Genomic DNA, 20,522 nt, shown 5'->3' on the forward strand with positions numbered 1-20,522 from the left:
TGGCTAAACTCTTATCTAAACGAAGCTCAAGATTTTCGGGATGTCAGTGTCGGTTTTCCTCAAGGACAAGCCGTCACAGGAACACAAGGAGTGAACATACAGAAAATAATTATTAGGAATAGAGTTACACTAATGATCAATAGCAATGAGTACAATTTAATTCTGCATTTTAGAACGCATCAAGACTAAAAAATATTTTTTTCTGCTATCTCATCCTCGGCTTGTTCTTAGCTTAGCATGTTCTTAAAATTTGGTGAAATCTCAGGCTGGACGTTTTTATAAAAAAGGCTCTTATGAAAAAAGAGTGTATTTTTATGAAAACTAGACCCTGCGTGCAGGGTTGACTGGAATAACCGAGGGATTGAATGTGCATCTTTAGATTGATGTTTGGAACCCTGTGTTGTCTCTTGTTTGCCATAAAAATTCCACCTTTGAATGTAATAAAAATATGCGTTCTAGAAATATATTTTAGATAAGGAAATACTCGAAGCGGTGGTATAGACACCAGCGTTGCGTCATTGCAACTTGAGAGATTAACTACAGAGAGGTTATTGTTCGACTAAAACGTTGGATTTCTCTAGATTTCGTATTTTGGTTTTTCAATTAAAGACGGCTTCAAGAAGGTAGCTTTTTTTAGTATATGCGATTTTGGTGATCGGCTGTAGACTTGACCTGATGACATTATAGCGCCATAAATCTTCGATTATTCTTGGAATAGGGCCGTAGAAAGAGGTGGGGCATTGGGGGCATGTTATGACCAGCAGGGTCATGGCTGTGCCCCCACCCCCCCCCCCCCCCAATATTTTTTTAATATTTCTGAGCTTGCTACAGGCTTGCTACAGGCTTGACTTAGGTTGCTTAGACGTCAAGAATAGACTTGCTCTCAGGCTCCCTGCGGTCGCATCCGAGCAACAATCTGGAGTTTATTTTAAATGCCACATCATATCACAGCAAAGATTGGGATAAGAAAGGCAAGAAGCAGCATCTCTTTAGGTTTAGGGTTGGGGGGACTGAAAGAAGATCGGGGTGATTGTCCAGTCTTTTACGGTGTAAAATTTGGTGTGTGGTGGCACAAACAGGCATACAGGCATGCTAACTCATGCTTACCCTAAGTGATAGAAAAAAGTTTTAACCCTTAATCAGATATTTTTTTTGGGTTTTCTAGACCAAGCTGTACTTTGTTGCATGTACTTCATAAAGCAATTTATGAAAAAGGCTTTTGGGAAAACTATACACACTAGGGATGGGACATCAAGCATAGCTGGCTTTAGATGTCCTCCCCGGGGCAAGTGAGCTATGGTTATCGTTTGTTGTTTACACCCTTGCGTAGTTGTTGTTTTTTATAGTTATGGCGGCTGGGTAGCAGAAGGGTTCGCCGCTGTTCCAACACGCCTTCCTTCAGAGGATGTATAACGTCAAGGGACAAACATCTTGTTCACAGTGAGTTTAATAATCCACAACGACAAAGAAGCCCGATGGTTACTGCTACAAAGAAACAGGTACATTCAGCATCAAGATTGACTGATTGATAGCTCCAAGCTATATTTGTTCTGCGAGGGCTCATAGAATTCTGGAGAAGCATAATAATTTCTAGCGCCAAGAACATGGAATGATAAGGCTTTACTAAGCTAGTACAAAAGTAGCAATTGCATTCTCGCAAGAGCTATTTTTTAGAAAACTATAAAGCCAATCAGAATTGAAGAAGAGTTCAAATTATATACATAATTTTATATCATGAATACATGATCAAGACCTCTTTCACCGATAAACCCTTAAATAGAGTGTGCAAGAAAACTTATCGAATTTAAAAAAAAATATTTACATGAGTTTCTTGTGATAGCCAGGGGCGGAACTAGATTTTCGCTAAAGGGGGGCTTGGCTCAGTGACAAAGGGGTAGGGTGTTATTTTTTTAAATATGCCTTTCTGGCAGCCCAAAGGGGGGGGGGGGGTAAACCCCCTAAACCCTCCCCATAGATCCGCTACTGAAAGCCGTCTCTTGTCCCAAGCAGTTACTTTAAAAAAAGAATACGTAACCGTACGAATTTATGATCTACTGGAAATTCGACCGGGTAATGGAAATTGCCCCACACTCTCTTTTTTTATAAAGAAGGTCTAATTTTCAGTTGAGACTGGGCCGTTCTTATTCCAATTCTAATGTCTACACAATACCAATGATTTAAGAAGAGAATTACACAAATGCAGCAATAATAACTAAAATCCATCCTAGTCACTAGGCTCCACCACAGGTAGTTTGTTGATAACACTCAACACACTAAGGTAGGTTTTTCTCGCAGACGAAGGGCAGCTTGTGGTCTCCAGAGTCAGGTACGTCAACGAGTCTACCGGTTGCTATGGTAACGGCTCCCAGAGGTCCTTGCGAGGCTGGTGCTCCTGATTCCCACAGCTCAGCTTCTGGGGTGAGATTATTGTAACCCCACATCCACACCCCACCCGTCTATTAAAAGACAGACGAACACAGTAAGAAAGAGAATGATTCTTTTATATTTTGAACGTCATGCGATTTATTGAATGTTTTTTAAGGGATCGGAGGTTCCCATCTCCTCGAGACTCTTATGGATAAATAGATAGGCTACAGACAAGCTGTAGAAAATCTAAAAGGCGTAGTGAAGACAAGCTATAAATCAACACAAGGTTGAAAAAGTTTGTTGAACAGGGTGGTTGCGCTGACGTTTCGAGCGTTAGCCCTTCGTCGGAGCTTAACGTCAGCGCAACCACTCTGTTTCACAGAGGCATTCAACATACCTTTTCAACCTTGTGTTGATTTATATCTAAAAACTCTTAGGCTGATTTATCAGAAAGCGTGAAGATTGTTCGCCTAATTATGCCTCTCCTTTCAGCTGGATGTATAGCGGAGGATGATCGTGGTGAGTGAATCAAGCCTAAGAGTTTCAAGGATATTTAAACAGTGAAAGTGGCGGGCTCATTTTCGATGCTACAAGGGTTTTATAGTTTAAAGTAACTGTTCTTTAGCCCTTTTGACTTCATTTCTCTTAGAAAATCTCGTATAGAAATTCCATAAGCAAAGGGAAGAAAGTAAACTCGAGGATGCTTCCACCAACCTTTTGAAGCCCCACAAATATGCGAGAGATGCTGTTGTTCAGGGTTGGCACGTGGTAGCGTACAAAATCCAGCTTGTCAATAGAGTTGAACACACCCATGACGCCACCGTGCACGTGACATACACGTGATGCTTCCTCCCAGCGCACGTGACTATCAAGGAAAAACCGGTAGCACTTGTATCTGTTTTGGTACCAGCCTTCCTCGTTACAGTTGTCTGAAATGATGAGGCCATAAAAGCAAATGAGAATAAACCACATTTCTGTCTAGCTGTCTGTCTGGATGGGAAGGAAACCATAACATTCCTTTTCCAAAAACTGTAACTGCTCGTTTAACTAATTGCACCCCTACCACCCACTCACTCCTCCATCCCAAACGCCCTAATACACACGTGTGCGGATTTAGGTTTCTTTGCGATGAAGGAAAAGCATCGGCTTCCCAGTTCCCCTGATCCGTCTTGCTGTTGCATGCAACCTCAGAGCTGTAGCAGGTCTCGAAATATTGGGAGGGGGGCACGATACAGGAACATTGAGAAAATATTGGGGGCACAGCCACGCCCCTACTAGTCATTTCCTAATTTTGTTAAAAGTATTTGGGTAGGGGGGCACTTCTCTACAATGTCCCTGAGCCATACGGACCTGTTCCTCTGTGGCAATAAGCGTTGGACTTGTAGGACTCGGTGGAAACTGATGCAGATCTTCGGACTTCTGCTTTAGTGCCACAACCTCCATGGGCAACACGCAAGGGCAAAACGGTGAAACCTTCAGCGGCCCAGCCCCAGCTATTGAATAAATACAAAAGAAATACGAGAAAGGAACACAGGAAGAGTGAGGCGAATCGGGGGTTCGGTGTCACACCCTCTTGTGGCAAATACAGGGAAACGGGAGTGATAGAAACATTAAGAAAATATGTGGGGGGGGGGGGGGGGCAGAGCCACGCCCCTACTGGTCATTACAATTTTTGAAAATATAATGCTACGGCCCTGATATTAGAGATAATGTTATTCCTTGTATCACCCAGCTCCTCTTGTATCCCTTTCGTTGTATAATTTCTCGGTAGTATACACTACAAATGACAGCATGGCCTAGCTGCTTTAGCTTTCCGCAAGCTTTACGACGAGCTTCCCCTTGCTATTATGTGATTGGCATTTGGTATATTTATATTGGTTATTTTGAGAAGATTGTCCAAAAATCTGATTAAAGCTCAATTGGCTTAGGGACATGTACAACTCTGGTAGCGGGTGATTACATAAGAATAGCGGAACGAAAGAGATTGGTACAACTCTGGTGGCAGGTGATTACATAAGAATAGCGGAGCGAAAGAGATTGGTACAACTCTGGTAGTGGGTGATTACATAAGAATAGCGGAAAGAAAGAGATTGGTACAACTCTGGTAGCAGGTGATTACATAAGAATAGCGGAACGAAAGAGATTGGTACAACTCTGGTAGTGGGTGATTACATAAAAATAGCGGAACAAAAGAGATTGGTACAACTCTGGTAGTGGGTGATTACATAAGAATAGCGGAACGAAAGAGATTGGTACAACTCTGGTAGCGGGTGATTACATAAGAATAGCGGAACGAAAGAGATTGGTACACTCTGGTAGTGGGTGATTACATAAGAATAGCGGAACGAAAGAGATTGGTACAACTCTGGTAGTGGGTGATTACATAAGAATAGAGGAATGAAAGAGATTGGTACAACTCTGGTAGCAGGTGATTACATAAGAACAGCGGAACAAAAGAGATTGGTACAACTCTGGTAGTGGGTGATTACATAAGAATAGCGGAACGAAAGAGATTGGTACAACTCTGGTAGTGGGTGATTACATAAGAATAGCGGAAAGAAAGAGATTGGTACAACTCTGGTAGCGGGTGATTACATAAGAATAGCGGAACGAAAGAGATTGGTACAACTCTGGTAGTGGGTGATTACATAAGAATAGCGGAACGAAAGAGATGGGTACAACTCTGGTAGTGGGTGATTACATAAGAATAGCGGAACGAAAGAGATTGGTACAACTCTGGTAGCGGGTGATTACATAAGAATAGCGGAACGAAAGAGATTGGTACAACTCTGGTAGTGGGTGATAACATTAGAACAGCGGAACGAAAGAGATTGGTACAACTCTGGTAGTGGGTGATTACATAAGAACAGCGGAACGAAAGAGATTGGCACAACTCTGGTAGTGGGTGATTACATAAGAATAGCGGAAAGAAAGAGATTGGTACAACTCTGGTAGCAGGTGATTACATAAGAATAGCGGAACGAAAGAGATGGGTACAACTCTGGTAGTGGGTGATTACATAAGAATAACGGAACGAAAGAGATTGGTACAACTCTGGTAGTGGGTGATTACATAAGAATAGCGGAACGAAAGAGATTGGTACAACTCTGGTAGTGGGTGATTACATAAGAATAGCGGAACGAAAGAGATTGGTACAACTCTGGTAGCAGGTGATTACATAAGAATAACGGAACGAAAGAGATTGGTACAACTCTGGTAGTGGGTGATTACATAAGAATAGCGGAACGAAAGAGATTGGTACAAATCTGGTAGTGGGTGATTACATAAGAATAGCGGAACGAAAGAGATTGGTACAACTCTGGTAGCGGGTGATTACATAAGAATAGCGGAACGAAAGAGATTGGTACAACTCTGGTAGCAGGTGATTACATAAGAACAGCGGAACAAAAGAGATTGGTACAACTCTGGTAGTGGGTGATTACATAAGAATAGTGGAACGAAAGAGATTGGTACAACTCTGGTAGCAGGTGATTAATTACATAAGAATAGCGGAACGAAAGAGATTGGTACAACTCTGGTTACAGGTGATTAAATAAGAAGAGCGGAAAGAAAGAGATTGGTACAACTCTGGTAGCAGGTGATTACATAAGAATAGTGGAACGAAAGAGATTGGTACAACTCTGGTAGCAGGTGATTACATAAGAATAGTGGAACGAAAGAGATTGGTACAACTCTGGTAGTGGGTGATTACATAAGAATAGTGGAACGAAAGAGATTGGTACAACTCTGGTAGCACGTGATTACATAAGAATAGCGGAACGAAAGAGATTGGTACAACTCTGGTAGTGGGTGATTACATAAGAATAGCGGAACGAAAGAGATTGGTACAACTCTGGTAGTGGGTGATTACATAAGAATAGCGGAGCGAAAGATATTGGTACAACTCTGGTAGTGGGTGATTACATAAGAATAGCGGAACGAAAGAGATTGGTACAACTCTGGTAGCAGGTGATTACATAAGAATAGCGGAACGAAAGAGATTGGTACAACTCTGGTAGTGGGTGATTACATAAGAATAGAGGAATGAAAGAGATTGGTACAACTCTGGTAGCAGGTGATTACATAAGAATAGTGGAACAAAAGAGATTGGTACAACTCTGGTAGTGGGTGATTACTTAAGAATAGCGGAACGAAAGAGATTGGTACAAATCTGATAGTGGGTGATTACATAAGAATAGTGGAACGAAAGAGATTGGTACAAATCTGGTAGTGGGTGATTACATAAGAATAGTGGAACGAAAGAGATGGGTACAACTCTGGTAGTGGGTGATTACTTAAGAATAGCGGAACGAAAGAGATTGGTACAACTCTGGTAGTGGGTGATTACTTAAGAAAAGCGGAACGAAAGAGATTGGTACAACTCTGGTAGCAGGTGATTACATAAGAATAACGGAACGAAAGAGATTGGTACAACTCTGGTAGTGGCTGATTACATAAGAATAGCGGAACAAAAGAGATTGGTACAAATCTGGTAGCGGGTGATTACATAAGAATAGCGGAACGAAAGAGATTGGTACACTCTGGTAGTGGGTGATTACATAAGAATAGCGGAACGAAAGAGATTGGTACAACTCTGGTAGTGGGTGATTACATAAGAATAGAGGAATGAAAGAGATTGGTACAACTCTGGTAGCAGGTGATTACATAAGAACAGCGGAACAAAAGAGATTGGTACAACTCTGGTAGTGGGTGATTACATAAGAATAGCGGAACGAAAGAGATTGGTACAACTCTGGTAGTGGGTGATTACATAAGAATAGCGGAAAGAAAGAGATTGGTACAACTCTGGTAGCGGGTGATTACATAAGAATAGCGGAACGAAAGAGATTGGTACAACTCTGGTAGTGGGTGATTACATAAGAATAGCGGAACGAAAGAGATGGGTACAACTCTGGTAGTGGGTGATTACATAAGAATAGCGGAACGAAAGAGATTGGTACAACTCTGGTAGCGGGTGATTACATAAGAATAGCGGAACGAAAGAGATTGGTACAACTCTGGTAGTGGGTGATAACATTAGAACAGCGGAACGAAAGAGATTGGTACAACTCTGGTAGTGGGTGATTACATAAGAACAGCGGAACGAAAGAGATTGGCACAACTCTGGTAGTGGGTGATTACATAAGAATAGCGGAAAGAAAGAGATTGGTACAACTCTGGTAGCAGGTGATTACATAAGAATAGCGGAACGAAAGAGATGGGTACAACTCTGGTAGTGGGTGATTACATAAGAATAACGGAACGAAAGAGATTGGTACAACTCTGGTAGTGGGTGATTACATAAGAATAGCGGAACGAAAGAGATTGGTACAACTCTGGTAGTGGGTGATTACATAAGAATAGCGGAACGAAAGAGATTGGTACAACTCTGGTAGCAGGTGATTACATAAGAATAACGGAACGAAAGAGATTGGTACAACTCTGGTAGTGGGTGATTACATAAGAATAGCGGAACGAAAGAGATTGGTACAAATCTGGTAGTGGGTGATTACATAAGAATAGCGGAACGAAAGAGATTGGTACAACTCTGGTAGCGGGTGATTACATAAGAATAGCGGAACGAAAGAGATTGGTACAACTCTGGTAGCAGGTGATTACATAAGAACAGCGGAACAAAAGAGATTGGTACAACTCTGGTAGTGGGTGATTACATAAGAATAGTGGAACGAAAGAGATTGGTACAACTCTGGTAGCAGGTGATTAATTACATAAGAATAGCGGAACGAAAGAGATTGGTACAACTCTGGTTACAGGTGATTAAATAAGAAGAGCGGAAAGAAAGAGATTGGTACAACTCTGGTAGCAGGTGATTACATAAGAATAGTGGAACGAAAGAGATTGGTACAACTCTGGTAGCAGGTGATTACATAAGAATAGTGGAACGAAAGAGATTGGTACAACTCTGGTAGTGGGTGATTACATAAGAATAGTGGAACGAAAGAGATTGGTACAACTCTGGTAGCACGTGATTACATAAGAATAGCGGAACGAAAGAGATTGGTACAACTCTGGTAGTGGGTGATTACATAAGAATAGCGGAACGAAAGAGATTGGTACAACTCTGGTAGTGGGTGATTACATAAGAATAGCGGAGCGAAAGATATTGGTACAACTCTGGTAGTGGGTGATTACATAAGAATAGCGGAACGAAAGAGATTGGTACAACTCTGGTAGCAGGTGATTACATAAGAATAGCGGAACGAAAGAGATTGGTACAACTCTGGTAGTGGGTGATTACATAAGAATAGAGGAATGAAAGAGATTGGTACAACTCTGGTAGCAGGTGATTACATAAGAATAGTGGAACAAAAGAGATTGGTACAACTCTGGTAGTGGGTGATTACTTAAGAATAGCGGAACGAAAGAGATTGGTACAACTCTGGTAGTGGGTGATTACATAAGAACAGCGGAACGAAAGAGATTGGTACAACTCTGGTAGTGGGTGATTACATAAGAATAGCGGAACGAAAGAGATTGGTACAACTCTGGTAGTGGGTGATTACATAAGAATAGCGGAACGAAAGAGATTGATACAACTCTGGTAGCAGGTGATTACATAAGAATAGTGGAACGAAAGAGATGGGTACAACTCTGGTAGTGGGTGATTACATAAGAATAGCGGAACGAAAGAGATTGGTACACTCTGGTAGTGGGTGATTACATAAGAACAGCGGAAAGAAAGAGATTGCTACAACTCTGGTAGTGGGTGATTACATAAGAATAGCGGAACGAAAGAGATTGATACAACTCTGGTAGTGGGTAATTACATAAGAATAGCGGAACGAAAGAGATTGGTACAACTCTGGTAGTGGGTGATTACTTAAGAATAGCGGAACGAAAGAGATTGGTACAACTCTGGTAGTGGGTGATAACATTAGAATAGCGGAAAGAAAGAGATTGGTACAACTCTGGTAGTGGGTAATTACATAAGAATAGCGGAACGAAAGAGATTGATACAACTCTGGTAGTGGGTAATTACATAAGAATAGCGGAACGAAAGAGATTGATACAACTCTTGTAGTGGGTGATTACATAAGAATAGTGGAACGAAAGAGATTGATACAACTCTGGTAGTGGGTAATTACATAAGAATAGCGGAACGAAAGAGATTGATACAACTCTGGTAGTGGGTGATTACATAAGAATAGCGGAACGAAAGAGATTGGTACAACTCTGGTAGTGGGTGATTACTTAAGAATAGCGGAACGAAAGAGATTGGTACAAATCTGATAGTGGGTGATTACATAAGAATAGTGGAACGAAAGAGATTGGTACAAATCTGGTAGTGGGTGATTACATAAGAATAGTGGAACGAAAGAGATGGGTACAACTCTGGTAGTGGGTGATTACTTAAGAATAGCGGAACGAAAGAGATTGGTACAACTCTGGTAGTGGGTGATTACTTAAGAAAAGCGGAACGAAAGAGATTGGTACAACTCTGGTAGCAGGTGATTACATAAGAATAACGGAACGAAAGAGATTGGTACAACTCTGGTAGTGGCTGATTACATAAGAATAGCGGAACAAAAGAGATTGGTACAAATCTGGTAGTGGGTGATTACATAAGAATAGCGGAACGAAAGAGATGGGTACAACTCTGGTAGTGGGTGATTACATAAGAATAGCGGAACGAAAGAGATTGGTACAATTCTGGTAGTGGGTGATTACTTAAGAATAGCGGAACGAAAGAGATTGGTACAAATCTGGTAGTGGGTGATTACATAAGAATAGTGGAACGAAAGAGATGGGTACAACTCTGGTAGTGGGTGATTACATAAGAATAGCGGAACGAAAGAGATTGGTACAAATCTGGTAGTGGGTGATTACATAAGAATAGTGGAACGAAAGAGATGGGTACAACTCTGGTAGTGGGTGATTACATAAGAATAGCGGAACGAAAGAGATTGGTACAATTCTGGTAGTGGGTGATAACATAAGAACAGCGGAACGAAAGAGATTGCTACAACTCTGGTAGTGGGTGATTACATAAGAATAGCGGAACGAAAGAGAGAAATCACCAAGAAACGGCACGCATGAAAATAGTCCAACAAATTTATTGACCCTCGTTTTTAACCCCTTTTCACCGAGCTTGTCGCGTAGGCGGAGAGAGCATCTTTTGTCCATCGACTTTATTATCATATCACCTGATAAGTCTGGGCTTATCATAAGCGTGATCGCTCATACTTTATACCTGCACATCTGAAAGCCGACTTTCCAGGCCTCCTCGACCTGCGCGACTGAAGCTAGTTGGGCCTGGTACTTTTGGCATAAGCGCTTGGCTTCTTTGAAATTGAAGATATATTGCGTTTCTGCTCCAGCGTGAAACACGTTGCGATATACGCCACCATCCAGGGCAAACTTCAACCCTGAAAACGTTCAACAACAATTATTACGAAAATATTAATTGCGACACTTGATTTATTATACGGCTTGTACGTTATTTTCTTACAATAGCTCCGTTTACTCTTCCTTTTCACACCGTAGGTAGATTGTTGAAAAAGGCCAATCTCACCACGTTCCGCACAAAACCGCGTAACATATAGGTTCAAAAACATAGGTGAAGGTCTAAAAAATGCTGTTATGACTTCAGTGTAAGCTGCATTAGATTGTTTGATAGGGTTCTACTATCTGTAGACTGTAGAGGTAAGGATGTAATGGAGATAAAAGGGATAAAGACCAAATGCAAAAGAACGTGGATAAAAATTCTGTGTCCGAATACGCGTATTCATCAAATCTCGTCCATATGTTTTTAGTACCGTACGCTTGGTTAGTGCAGGGTTGACTGTGATCACGTGACAGGGTCGTTCAGCCTATCAGAGAACACACCTGCCTGTTGTTTATGTCATTTGAAGTTCACCTGGATTCCTAGTATCTTTCTCCTCGTCTAACTATAATAATGAGTATCAGGGGCGTACGCAGGATTTTAACAAGTTGCAGTCAGAGCATTCAGAAGATGAATGAAGGCGTGGCCCCTCACCCCGCATCCCGTGAAGATTTCATAGCTCCCGCTTTTTAGTTTGAACTATTCGACGTCAGAGCGTCAGATTTTTGAGAATATTACACGATCCTCTGTCATCCTCGATCTGAAAAAGGACTTCAGTCGTCGCGTGGCACTGAACGACATAACAATATGTTTGGAAATCATCTGTAGACTACCATGATTAAGAAAATAATAATTTTTATCCTCATCATATATATAAAACTACGTACATTAAAATTTATGGGTTGATTTTTTTTACCCTCGTTATGCAAATATGATCCCAAGAAAAATCCTGGGTACGGGCCTGAGATCGCCAAATTTTTTTTGCAGTCCAGTGACTTCAGGCCTATACGCTACGTACGCCCTTGAGTATAAGCTCTTCCTTTTTTTTATGTTCCATTTCATGATATACTTTTGTATTGTTATTTTTCAAAGTCCTTTGTTTTTCCTTTTTTAAAAAGACCCTTCCGTAAATTAGAGTCATTTAATACCAGAGTTCTTATATCGCTTTGGGTGGACCTTTTCAAAGTTACGCTCTCAAGAAATTTCACGGTGTATTTTCACTTTGAAACGAACGTGCGACTGACCCTTTAGTTCCTTAATAAACTCTAGGGTTTAGTTTATTAAAAAAGTGGTCTCTTGTTAGAAAGAAAAAAAATAATACAACTATTTTACAACTGAAGCATGGCCGTTGCTAGCTAGATAAAATTTTTGGAGGGTAGCCGAAAAGGAAAAACAAATTCCAATGACACTTTACAAAAAGTCGCATCATATTTTGTTTGATATTACTCAATAAGTACTTAGGAGAATTTTCCGCCTTATTTGGTGTGTAATGAGCTTATTGGAAACGTCAAGTCATGTTTTTCCGTCATGTCGCACAACTCCCAAAAACCAACTAACGATTTGCATATTAAAACATTTTCACTGCCCTAAAATTGTTTTTGTTATAAATAATTAATAAATAATAAATACATCGTATAAATCAAATAAGGTATTTGCACGGGCTCAAAAGGTGCTTTATTTTAATGTTTTTAACATAGTTCCGATAAAGTTGAGCCTATTTCAGCAAAAGTTTCAGAATCTTTAGGGGCTGTTGCATCAGAAAAGCGCATTTGCAACCGCGAATTCTGCAAGAAGCCCAGAGAGTACAGCCTTGATAATAATAAAAGCTTTTTTTAACTTCTATTTTATGAGATTTATATCAAATCTAAGCTTCGTTTGTAATCTGCTCGTTCCGTGAAGCGCCTTCAAATTTAGCGATTCAATACTTCATCATATCATCAATATTTAATTTGTTGGGTTATTCTTAATAAAGTCATTATAAGAAATTCAAAGCGCTTTGGCGATTTTATATTTGCTTTTCACTTAAAAGTAAATAAAACAAAAATATAAGAAGTCTCATCGGGACTTTTTATTTATCTTTCATCGCAACTCGGGAAAAAAACCTGTGATCAAGAACAAGCGTCCTTTAATGAGAGTTGCTCATTCTTAGGGTTCGGATGACTTTTTTTCTCGTAATAAGGAACTCTGCTTCCTTCAACTAAATAAAATCATTTAGGCATGAACATCTTTAGATGCATCCTAGACATTTTCAAAGTAACATTAAAAAAAAAAAAACAGAACAAATTTAAAAATCTGGCAACTCGTACTCACCGCCACAGCAAAGTAAGTGAATCCTGGCCTTCGTTTCAGGCCAAGTGGCTGCAGCAAATGTGAAAAGTTGTTAACTTCACAAGTAAACTGAGAATCATTCGCGCTTCGTCTTCCGAAATTTACCGACTCACAAGAGTTCACATCGAAACACTTTGCTTGGCAGCTGAAAGAGTCACTGGTGTTGAACACCTCCACGACATAACCCACCAAAGTATGAGCGGGAATGTCCATGAAAATGAAGTAAATAAACTCAGAATAGGAAAAACTTGAAAAGAAGAACAGGAAAGAAGATAAAACGCTGGATATAAAAAACGTTTTCATGTCGCAAAATAGTTATTCACCTCATTTCGATGGTACTGGGTTTACTGGTCATTATTTAGGATTGGCAAGCTTTTATAAGCAGAAGGTGCTGTTAAACAATGTAGCACCTGGAATGCTTGGATGAGAATCGAATAATTATAATTATAAGGGAAGAACACAAGCTCTTAACGATTGTTTGCATGTTAAATTTTGGTTGCATAGCGCGACGTTTGAAAGGTCGTAAAGCGTGTAGGGAGAGAGCTCGCATAAAGAACGAAACCGCGCTGCGTATATTCGATAACAGGGGCGGATACAGGGGGGGGGGGGGTGGATTGGGTGGATCTCCACCCCCCTTTTTGAGTAAAAAAATGAAAGTTATTTGAAGCAAATAAATGTCTGGTGGACGGGAGGTACTGTCCATGTGCCTTCGCCTGCTTGACTTTGCTGACGCGGCAAATCCAATTCAGCGTGAAGTAATTATAAGATGTAAGTAGTGACTTACCAAGAACCACTGGATCCGCTATTAGCCGCCTATCCGACCATTATTCACCCTCCCCCCCCCCCCAAATTTGTAAAAACTGCCTCCGCCCCTGGATAAAGTTTCAGTGATTGCGAGGGGTTTCCTGTGGCGCGTCCTCGGTGTATGTATGTTTGCTGGTGCCCATACCGCTTCTTATTGGTGGAGCGAATATTGGAGGGAACGTTTGGCCGCAATTAATAAAAGTGGTGACCCTATCATTAGCGCCTGACTGATGAAAGTGGCTGATGAGTGAAAAGTCAAAGCATTAATACGAGTGGTGACCCTACCACTAACGCCTGACTGATGAAAGTGGCTGATGAGTGAAAAGTTAAAGCATTAATACGAGTGGTGACCCTACCACTAACGCCTGACTGATGAGAGGTGGCTAAAGAGTGAAAAGTCAAAGCATTAATACGAGTGGTGACCCTATCACTAACGCCTGACTGACGAGAGGTGGCTGATAAGTGAAAAGTTAAAGCATTAATACGAGTGGTGACCCTATCACTAACGCCTGACTGATGATCATAAGAAGCGAATAACAATAAACCTCCACTCACCTTTAAACTTCTCGAATTCTGTCTTCCTTAGAAAAAGCTTGGTTATATACTCAACCCATTCCCCTCACCAAAAACAAAATGGTCACGGGTTCTACTCTACTATGTTCGGTCTACCTGTGGAACAGTGTTTATCCAAGTACGGTGCTGTTGGAAATGGAAGACCACAGCTACAGCGGTACGTCCAGTTAGACTGGTCAGCGGTACACGTGCCTCCGTTCAGACAAGGATTCGAGAAACAGGGATCCTGATAAAGAACAGCTTTTGTTAGAAGTGGAAGACAGAAATGTCAATTGTCTTGACCGACTTCCGATATTTTGTCGGCATATACCATGGCATATGCTTTGTTTCATTAGCAAAATAAAAATCGCCTATAAATACCTTAGCCTGCTAGGAGGCTCTCCGGAGTTTAGAAATACCTGTGGATTCCTTCCAAGATTTTCATAATCGAATTATATATATATATATATATAAAATGATGGTTGAAGGCTTTCATAGAAAGTGCTCAATACTCGAAAGTAGAGCGGTGTATAGTGTTGGTTTGAGAAAAATACAAACTACATAGGTTTCCCTACAGGTCTGTTTCGTGGTTGCCCACTCATCAGGGGATATATATATATATATATATATATATATATATATATATATATATATATATATATATATATATATATATATATATATATATATATATAAGTGATGGTTGAAGGCTTTCATAGAAAGTGCTCAATACTCGAAAGTAGAGCGGTGTATAGTGTTGGTTTGAGAAAAATAAAAACTACATAGGTTTCCCTACAGGTCTGTTTCGTGGTTGCCCACTCATCAGGGGATTTAATGAGAATATTCCTACCATCGTATATATACTATTAACATTGAAATTTACATAATAATAGACTGATAGTTTTAGCTAAGGCGGTAAGAGGAACAATAGCGAGTTACATTAAATATGCGGGGCGAAAACTAACAGTGCGGAACTAAGGAACTAAGGAACTAAGGAACTAAGTTCCTTTTCACTGCCCTAAAATTGTTTTTGTTATAAAAATTTTTAAAATACATCGTATAAATCAATTAAGGTATTTGCACGGGCTAAAAAGGTGTTTTATTTTAATGCTTTAAACATAGTTCCGATAAAGTTGAGCCTATTTCAGCAAAAGATTCAGAATCTTTAGGGGCTGTTGCATCAGAAAAGCGCATTTGCAACCGCGAATTCGGCAAGACGCCCAGAGAGTACAGCCTTGATAATAATAAAAGCTTTTTTTAACTTCTATTTTATGAGATTTATATCAAATCTAAGCTTCGTTTGTAATCTGGTCGTTCCGTGAAGCGCCTTCAAATTTAGCGATTCAATACTTCATCATATCATCAATCTTTAATTTGTTGGGTTATTCTTAATAAAGTCGTTATAAGAAATTCAAAGCGCTTTGGCGATTTTATATTTGCTTTTCACTTAAAAGTAGATAAAACAAAAATATAAGAAGTCTCATCGGGACTTTTTATTTATCTTTCATCGCAACTCGGAAAAAACCTGTGATCAAGAACAAGCGTCCTTTAATGAGAGTTGCGCATTCTTAGGGTTCGGATGACTTTTTTTCTCGTAATAAGGAACTCTGCTTCCTTCAGCTAAATAAAACCATTTAGGCATGAACATCTTTAGATGCATCCTAGACATTTTCAAAGTAACATTAAAAAAAAAAGAACAAATTTAAAAATCTGACAACTCGTACTCACCGCCACACCAAAGTAAGTGAATCCTGGCCTTCGTTTCAGGCCAAGTGGCTGCAGCAAATGTGAAGAGTTGTTAACTTCACAAGTAAACTGAGAATCATTCGCGCTTCGTCTTCCGAAATTTACCGACACAAAAGAGTTCACATCGAAACACTTTGCTAGGCAGCTGAAAGAGTCCCTGGTGTTGAACACTTCCACGACATAACCCACCAAAGCATAAGCGGGAATGTCCATGAAATTGAGGTAAGTAAACTCAGAATAGGATAAAATTGAAAAGAAGAAAAGGAAAGTAGAGAAAACACTGGATATAAAAAACGCGTTCATTTTGCAAAATGAATGTTGGATGCGAAGAGTTCAACTCATTTCGATGATATGCCAGTTTGAATCTGGGCAATGCTTATTATGGACTTAATCGGGGGCCCTATCACATGTGACTGACCGGTTTCGTTTTCCGAACACTAAAATTAATCTGACCAAAGCGGCATACAGATAATGGGTCGTACGTAGGAGAAGTATTCAATTGTGATAAAAGCACAGGTATCCCAGTAAATATGGAAAAGCTAAATTGCATCACCATTGACAAGAGTTATAAGAAAAAAAAAAACTTTAGATAAATTTCCAATATCGACAAGAAAAAAAAATTTCTCAAGAAGTTTTTTTTTTTCAATTTTTCAGTTACCTTTTTCGGCAGAAAAGTGAAAAGTAGAATTTCCGAAACAATTCACAGACTAAACGCTCTGAATTCGAAAATCTGTTTAAAAGAGTGACTAGAACATTCCCAAATAAACAACAAAGTTATTGCGATATTATTGAAAGATTGCTGTTTAACTGGTCGGATAATCTAATAAGCTATAGGTATTCTACAAGACCAAAAGTAAAATAATGATGAAAGAATAGCTAGGAGAATAACAAAGAGTGTTATGTCAAAGTGATCTCTTAGACGTAATATCTTTTAAGTTACCAAAAATAATTTTAGTTATCTATCATCAGTAAAACCTTTCACTGAAAATGGTTTCTTTTTTCGACGGGCTCCGGTTGTAGCGAAACGACTTCTCGTATTATTTTTCCACCGAGTCAAATACGAGAGGCTAATCCACAGGAAACCCAACCACAGGAAACCCGATAAGAACGCCTGAGACTAGGCTGGCGAGAGGCTAATGTTACAAATAAGTAGCACCTGCTTTTAGTCACACGATTACAGTAACCAGGTCAAGCGTGACACCCTAGAGCCGATTATTGAGTTCATTATTTGAAATTTTATTTGATTGTTTACCGAGAAGTTTCCATTCTTGATACGCATTCCATATCAAACATATTCCCCACGGATAGTGTCCTTCGTATGCATTGCCTTATATGGGCATTGATGCCCATATTTAGAAGAGCTAAAGTTTTCCCGCTCCCTGATCTCCAGAAAACATGGTGAAAAAAGCTGATTCCTGTCAATTTGAGACTCGAGGCAAAAATGTGTCAAAAAAAACTTTATCGCTTGGTCAAATCTTTATCACACAAGCCTTGAAAAGCCCTTAGACCCAGGCCTCCAAGAGATTGGCCGAGCGAGTTTTAAGGTCACCCAAATATTGATATGTGGTTACCCATTGTCATAGAGGGAATTCTTTATACTACAAATTTAGTGCCGATGGTCCTTCCGTTATGGCGAAGGCTAATCTTCGAAGTATAATTCAATTTACTCCGGGTTGATTTTTTTTTACATTTGGCAATTCATTATTAGTGGTCAGGAGAACATGTTCTGTGGTGGTATATATATATATATATATATATATATATATATATATATATTGTGGTTTTATTGCGTCCCCATTTTCTTATAGCGAAATCATTGGTGTAGCATCTCGATTTTCAGTAAGCCTTCTTATTCCCGCTGAAGTACTAGTACGTAGATTACAATGTCTAATATTGTACTGTATTGAGTCATGGTTAATTATCTATATGAATTCTGTTATTTAGATTTGTTAAGAAAGGAGTCAATACAAGTGTTTCCATTATATTTTTTAATCGATCCAATTTGGACAGCACCTGGCAGCTCTCTTTTTGCACAACTCGACATGACGGAAAAACCCTGAACATGCGCAGTTTTGAAGAGATGAAGAGGGAAGATACATTGTTTTTATTACAATAGCCACCATTTCCTTGTATTCCGGACTGATTATCCCTTTTTAAAACACAAATAACGTGAGTTCGAAATGCACATACCCAGATTTTGGCTCTTAAGACATTTTTTCCTTGATCATCCTTGCGCCATGTATGGGCTTAGGGACGAAAAGCTCAAATTCCAATGACACTTTACAAAGAGTCGCATCAATTTAAAAATAGTCGCACTTGATATTTTGTTTGATCTTACTCACTAAGTACTTAGGAGAATTTTCCGCCTTATTTGGTGTGTAATGAGCTTATTGGAAACGTCAAGTCATGTTTTTCCGTCATGTCGCACAACTCCCAAAAACCAACTAACGATTTGCGAATTTAAACATTTTCTCTGGCCTAAAATTGTATTTGTTTTAAATAATTTTAAACTACATCGTATAAATCAATTAAGGTATTTGCACGGGCTAAAAAGGTGTTTTGTTTTAATGTTTTTAACATAGTTCCGATAAAGTTGAGCCTATTTCAACAAAAGATTCAGAATCTTTAGGGGCTGTTGCATCAGAAAAGCGCATTTGCAACCGCGAATTCGGCAAGACGCCCAGAGAGTACAGCCTTTATAATAATAAAAGCTTTTTTTAACTTCTATTTTATGAGATTTATATCAAATCTAAGCTTCGTTTGTAATCTGGTCGTTCCGTGAAGCGCCTTCAAATTTAGCGATTCAATACTTCATCATATCATCAATCTTTAATTTGTTGGGTTATTCTTAATAAAGTCATTATAAGAAATTCAAAGCGCTTTGGCGATTTTATATTTGCTTTTCACTTAAAAGTGGATAAAACAAAAATATAAGAAGTCTCATCGGGACTTTTTATTTATCTTTCATCGCAACTCGGGAAAAAACCTGTGATCAAGAACAAGCGTCCTTTAATGAGAGTTGCTCATTCTTAGGGTTCGGATGACTTTTTTTCTCGTAATAAGGAACTCTGCTTCCTTCAGCTAAATAAAACCATTTAGGCATGAACATCTTTAGATGCATCCTAGACATTTTCAAAGTAACATTAAAAAAAAAGAACAAATTTAAAAATCTGACAACTCGTACTCACCGCCACACCAAAGTAAGTGAATCCTGGCCTTCGTTTCAGGCCAAGTGGCTGCAGCAAATGTGTAGAGTTGTTAATTTCACAAGTAAACTGAGAATCATTCGCGCTTCGTCTTCCGAAATTTACCGACACAAAAGAGTTCACATCGAAACACTTTGCTAGGCAGCTGAAAGAGTCCCTGGTGTTGAACACTTCCACGACATAACCCACCAAAGCATAAGCGGGAATGTCCATGAAATTGAGGTAAGTAAACTCAGAATAGGAAAAACTTGAAAAGAAGAAAAGGAAAGTAGAGAAAACACTGGATATAAAAAACGCGTTCATTTTTCAAAATTAATGTTGGATGCGAAGAGTTCAACTCATTTGGATGATATGCCAGTTTGAATCTGGGCAATGCTTATTATGGACTCAATCGGGGGCCCTATCACATGTGACTGACCGGTTTCGTTTTCCGAACACTAAAATTAATCTGACCAAAGCGGCACACAGATAATGGGTCGTACGTAGGAGAAGTATTCAATTGTGATAAAAGCACAGGTATCCCAGTAAATATGGAAAAGCTAAATTGCATCACCATTGACAAGAATTATTGGAAAAAAAACTTTAGATAAATTTCCAATATCGACAAGAAAAAAAAAATTATCAATTTTTTTTTCAATTTTTCAGTTACCTTTTTCGGCAGAGAAGTGAAAAGTAGAATTTACAAAACAGGTCACAGACTAAACGCTCTGAATTTGAAAATCTGTTTAAAAGAGTGACTAGAACATTCCCAAATAAACAACAAAGTTATTGCGATATTATTGAAAGATAGCTGTTTAACTGGTCGGAGAATCTAATAAGCTATAGGTATTCTACAAGACCAAAAGTAAAATAATGATGAAAGAATAGCTAGGAAAATAACAAAGAGTGTTATGTCAAAGTGATCTCTTTGACGTAATATCTTTTAAGTTACCAAAAATAATTTTAGTTATCTATCATCAGTAAAACCTTTCACTGAAAATGGTTTCCTTTTTCGACGGGCTCCGGTTGTAGCGAAACGACTTCTCGTATTATTTTTCCACCGAGTCAAATACGAGAGGCTAATCCACAGGAAACCCAACCACAGGAAACCCGATAAGAACGCCTGAGACTAGGCTGGCGAGAGGCTAATGTTACAAATAAGTAGCACCTGCTTTTAGTCACACGATTACAGTAAC

The 20,522-nt window shown here is 39.3% G+C and overlaps 1 protein-coding gene across 2 annotated transcripts; it reads right to left on the minus strand.

The window, feature by feature from the left end:
* Positions 1 to 1,431: 1,431 nt before the first annotated feature.
* LOC5509931 lies at positions 1,432 to 19,882 on the minus strand. Of its 2 annotated transcripts, none has more exons than XM_048732876.1 (6): positions 19,330 to 19,882; positions 14,513 to 14,642; positions 10,580 to 10,754; positions 3,718 to 3,860; positions 3,082 to 3,296; positions 1,432 to 2,456 (listed from the first exon to the last, which is right to left on the minus strand). In XM_048732876.1, the coding sequence occupies exons 1-6, from the start codon at positions 19,648 to 19,650 to the stop codon at positions 2,274 to 2,276; spliced, it is 1,167 nt and encodes a 388-aa protein (XP_048588833.1). In that variant the 5' UTR covers positions 19,651 to 19,882; the 3' UTR covers positions 1,432 to 2,273. The 2 variants fall into 2 exon arrangements, with proteins under 2 accessions (XP_048588833.1, XP_048588832.1); XM_048732875.1 differs by lacking the exon at positions 19,330 to 19,882 and adding an exon at positions 16,124 to 16,623.
* Positions 19,883 to 20,522: the final 640 nt, after the last annotated feature.

Source organism: Nematostella vectensis, chromosome 9 (genome assembly GCF_932526225.1).
Source record: "Nematostella vectensis chromosome 9, jaNemVect1.1, whole genome shotgun sequence".
NCBI lineage: Eukaryota > Metazoa > Cnidaria > Anthozoa > Actiniaria > Edwardsiidae > Nematostella > Nematostella vectensis.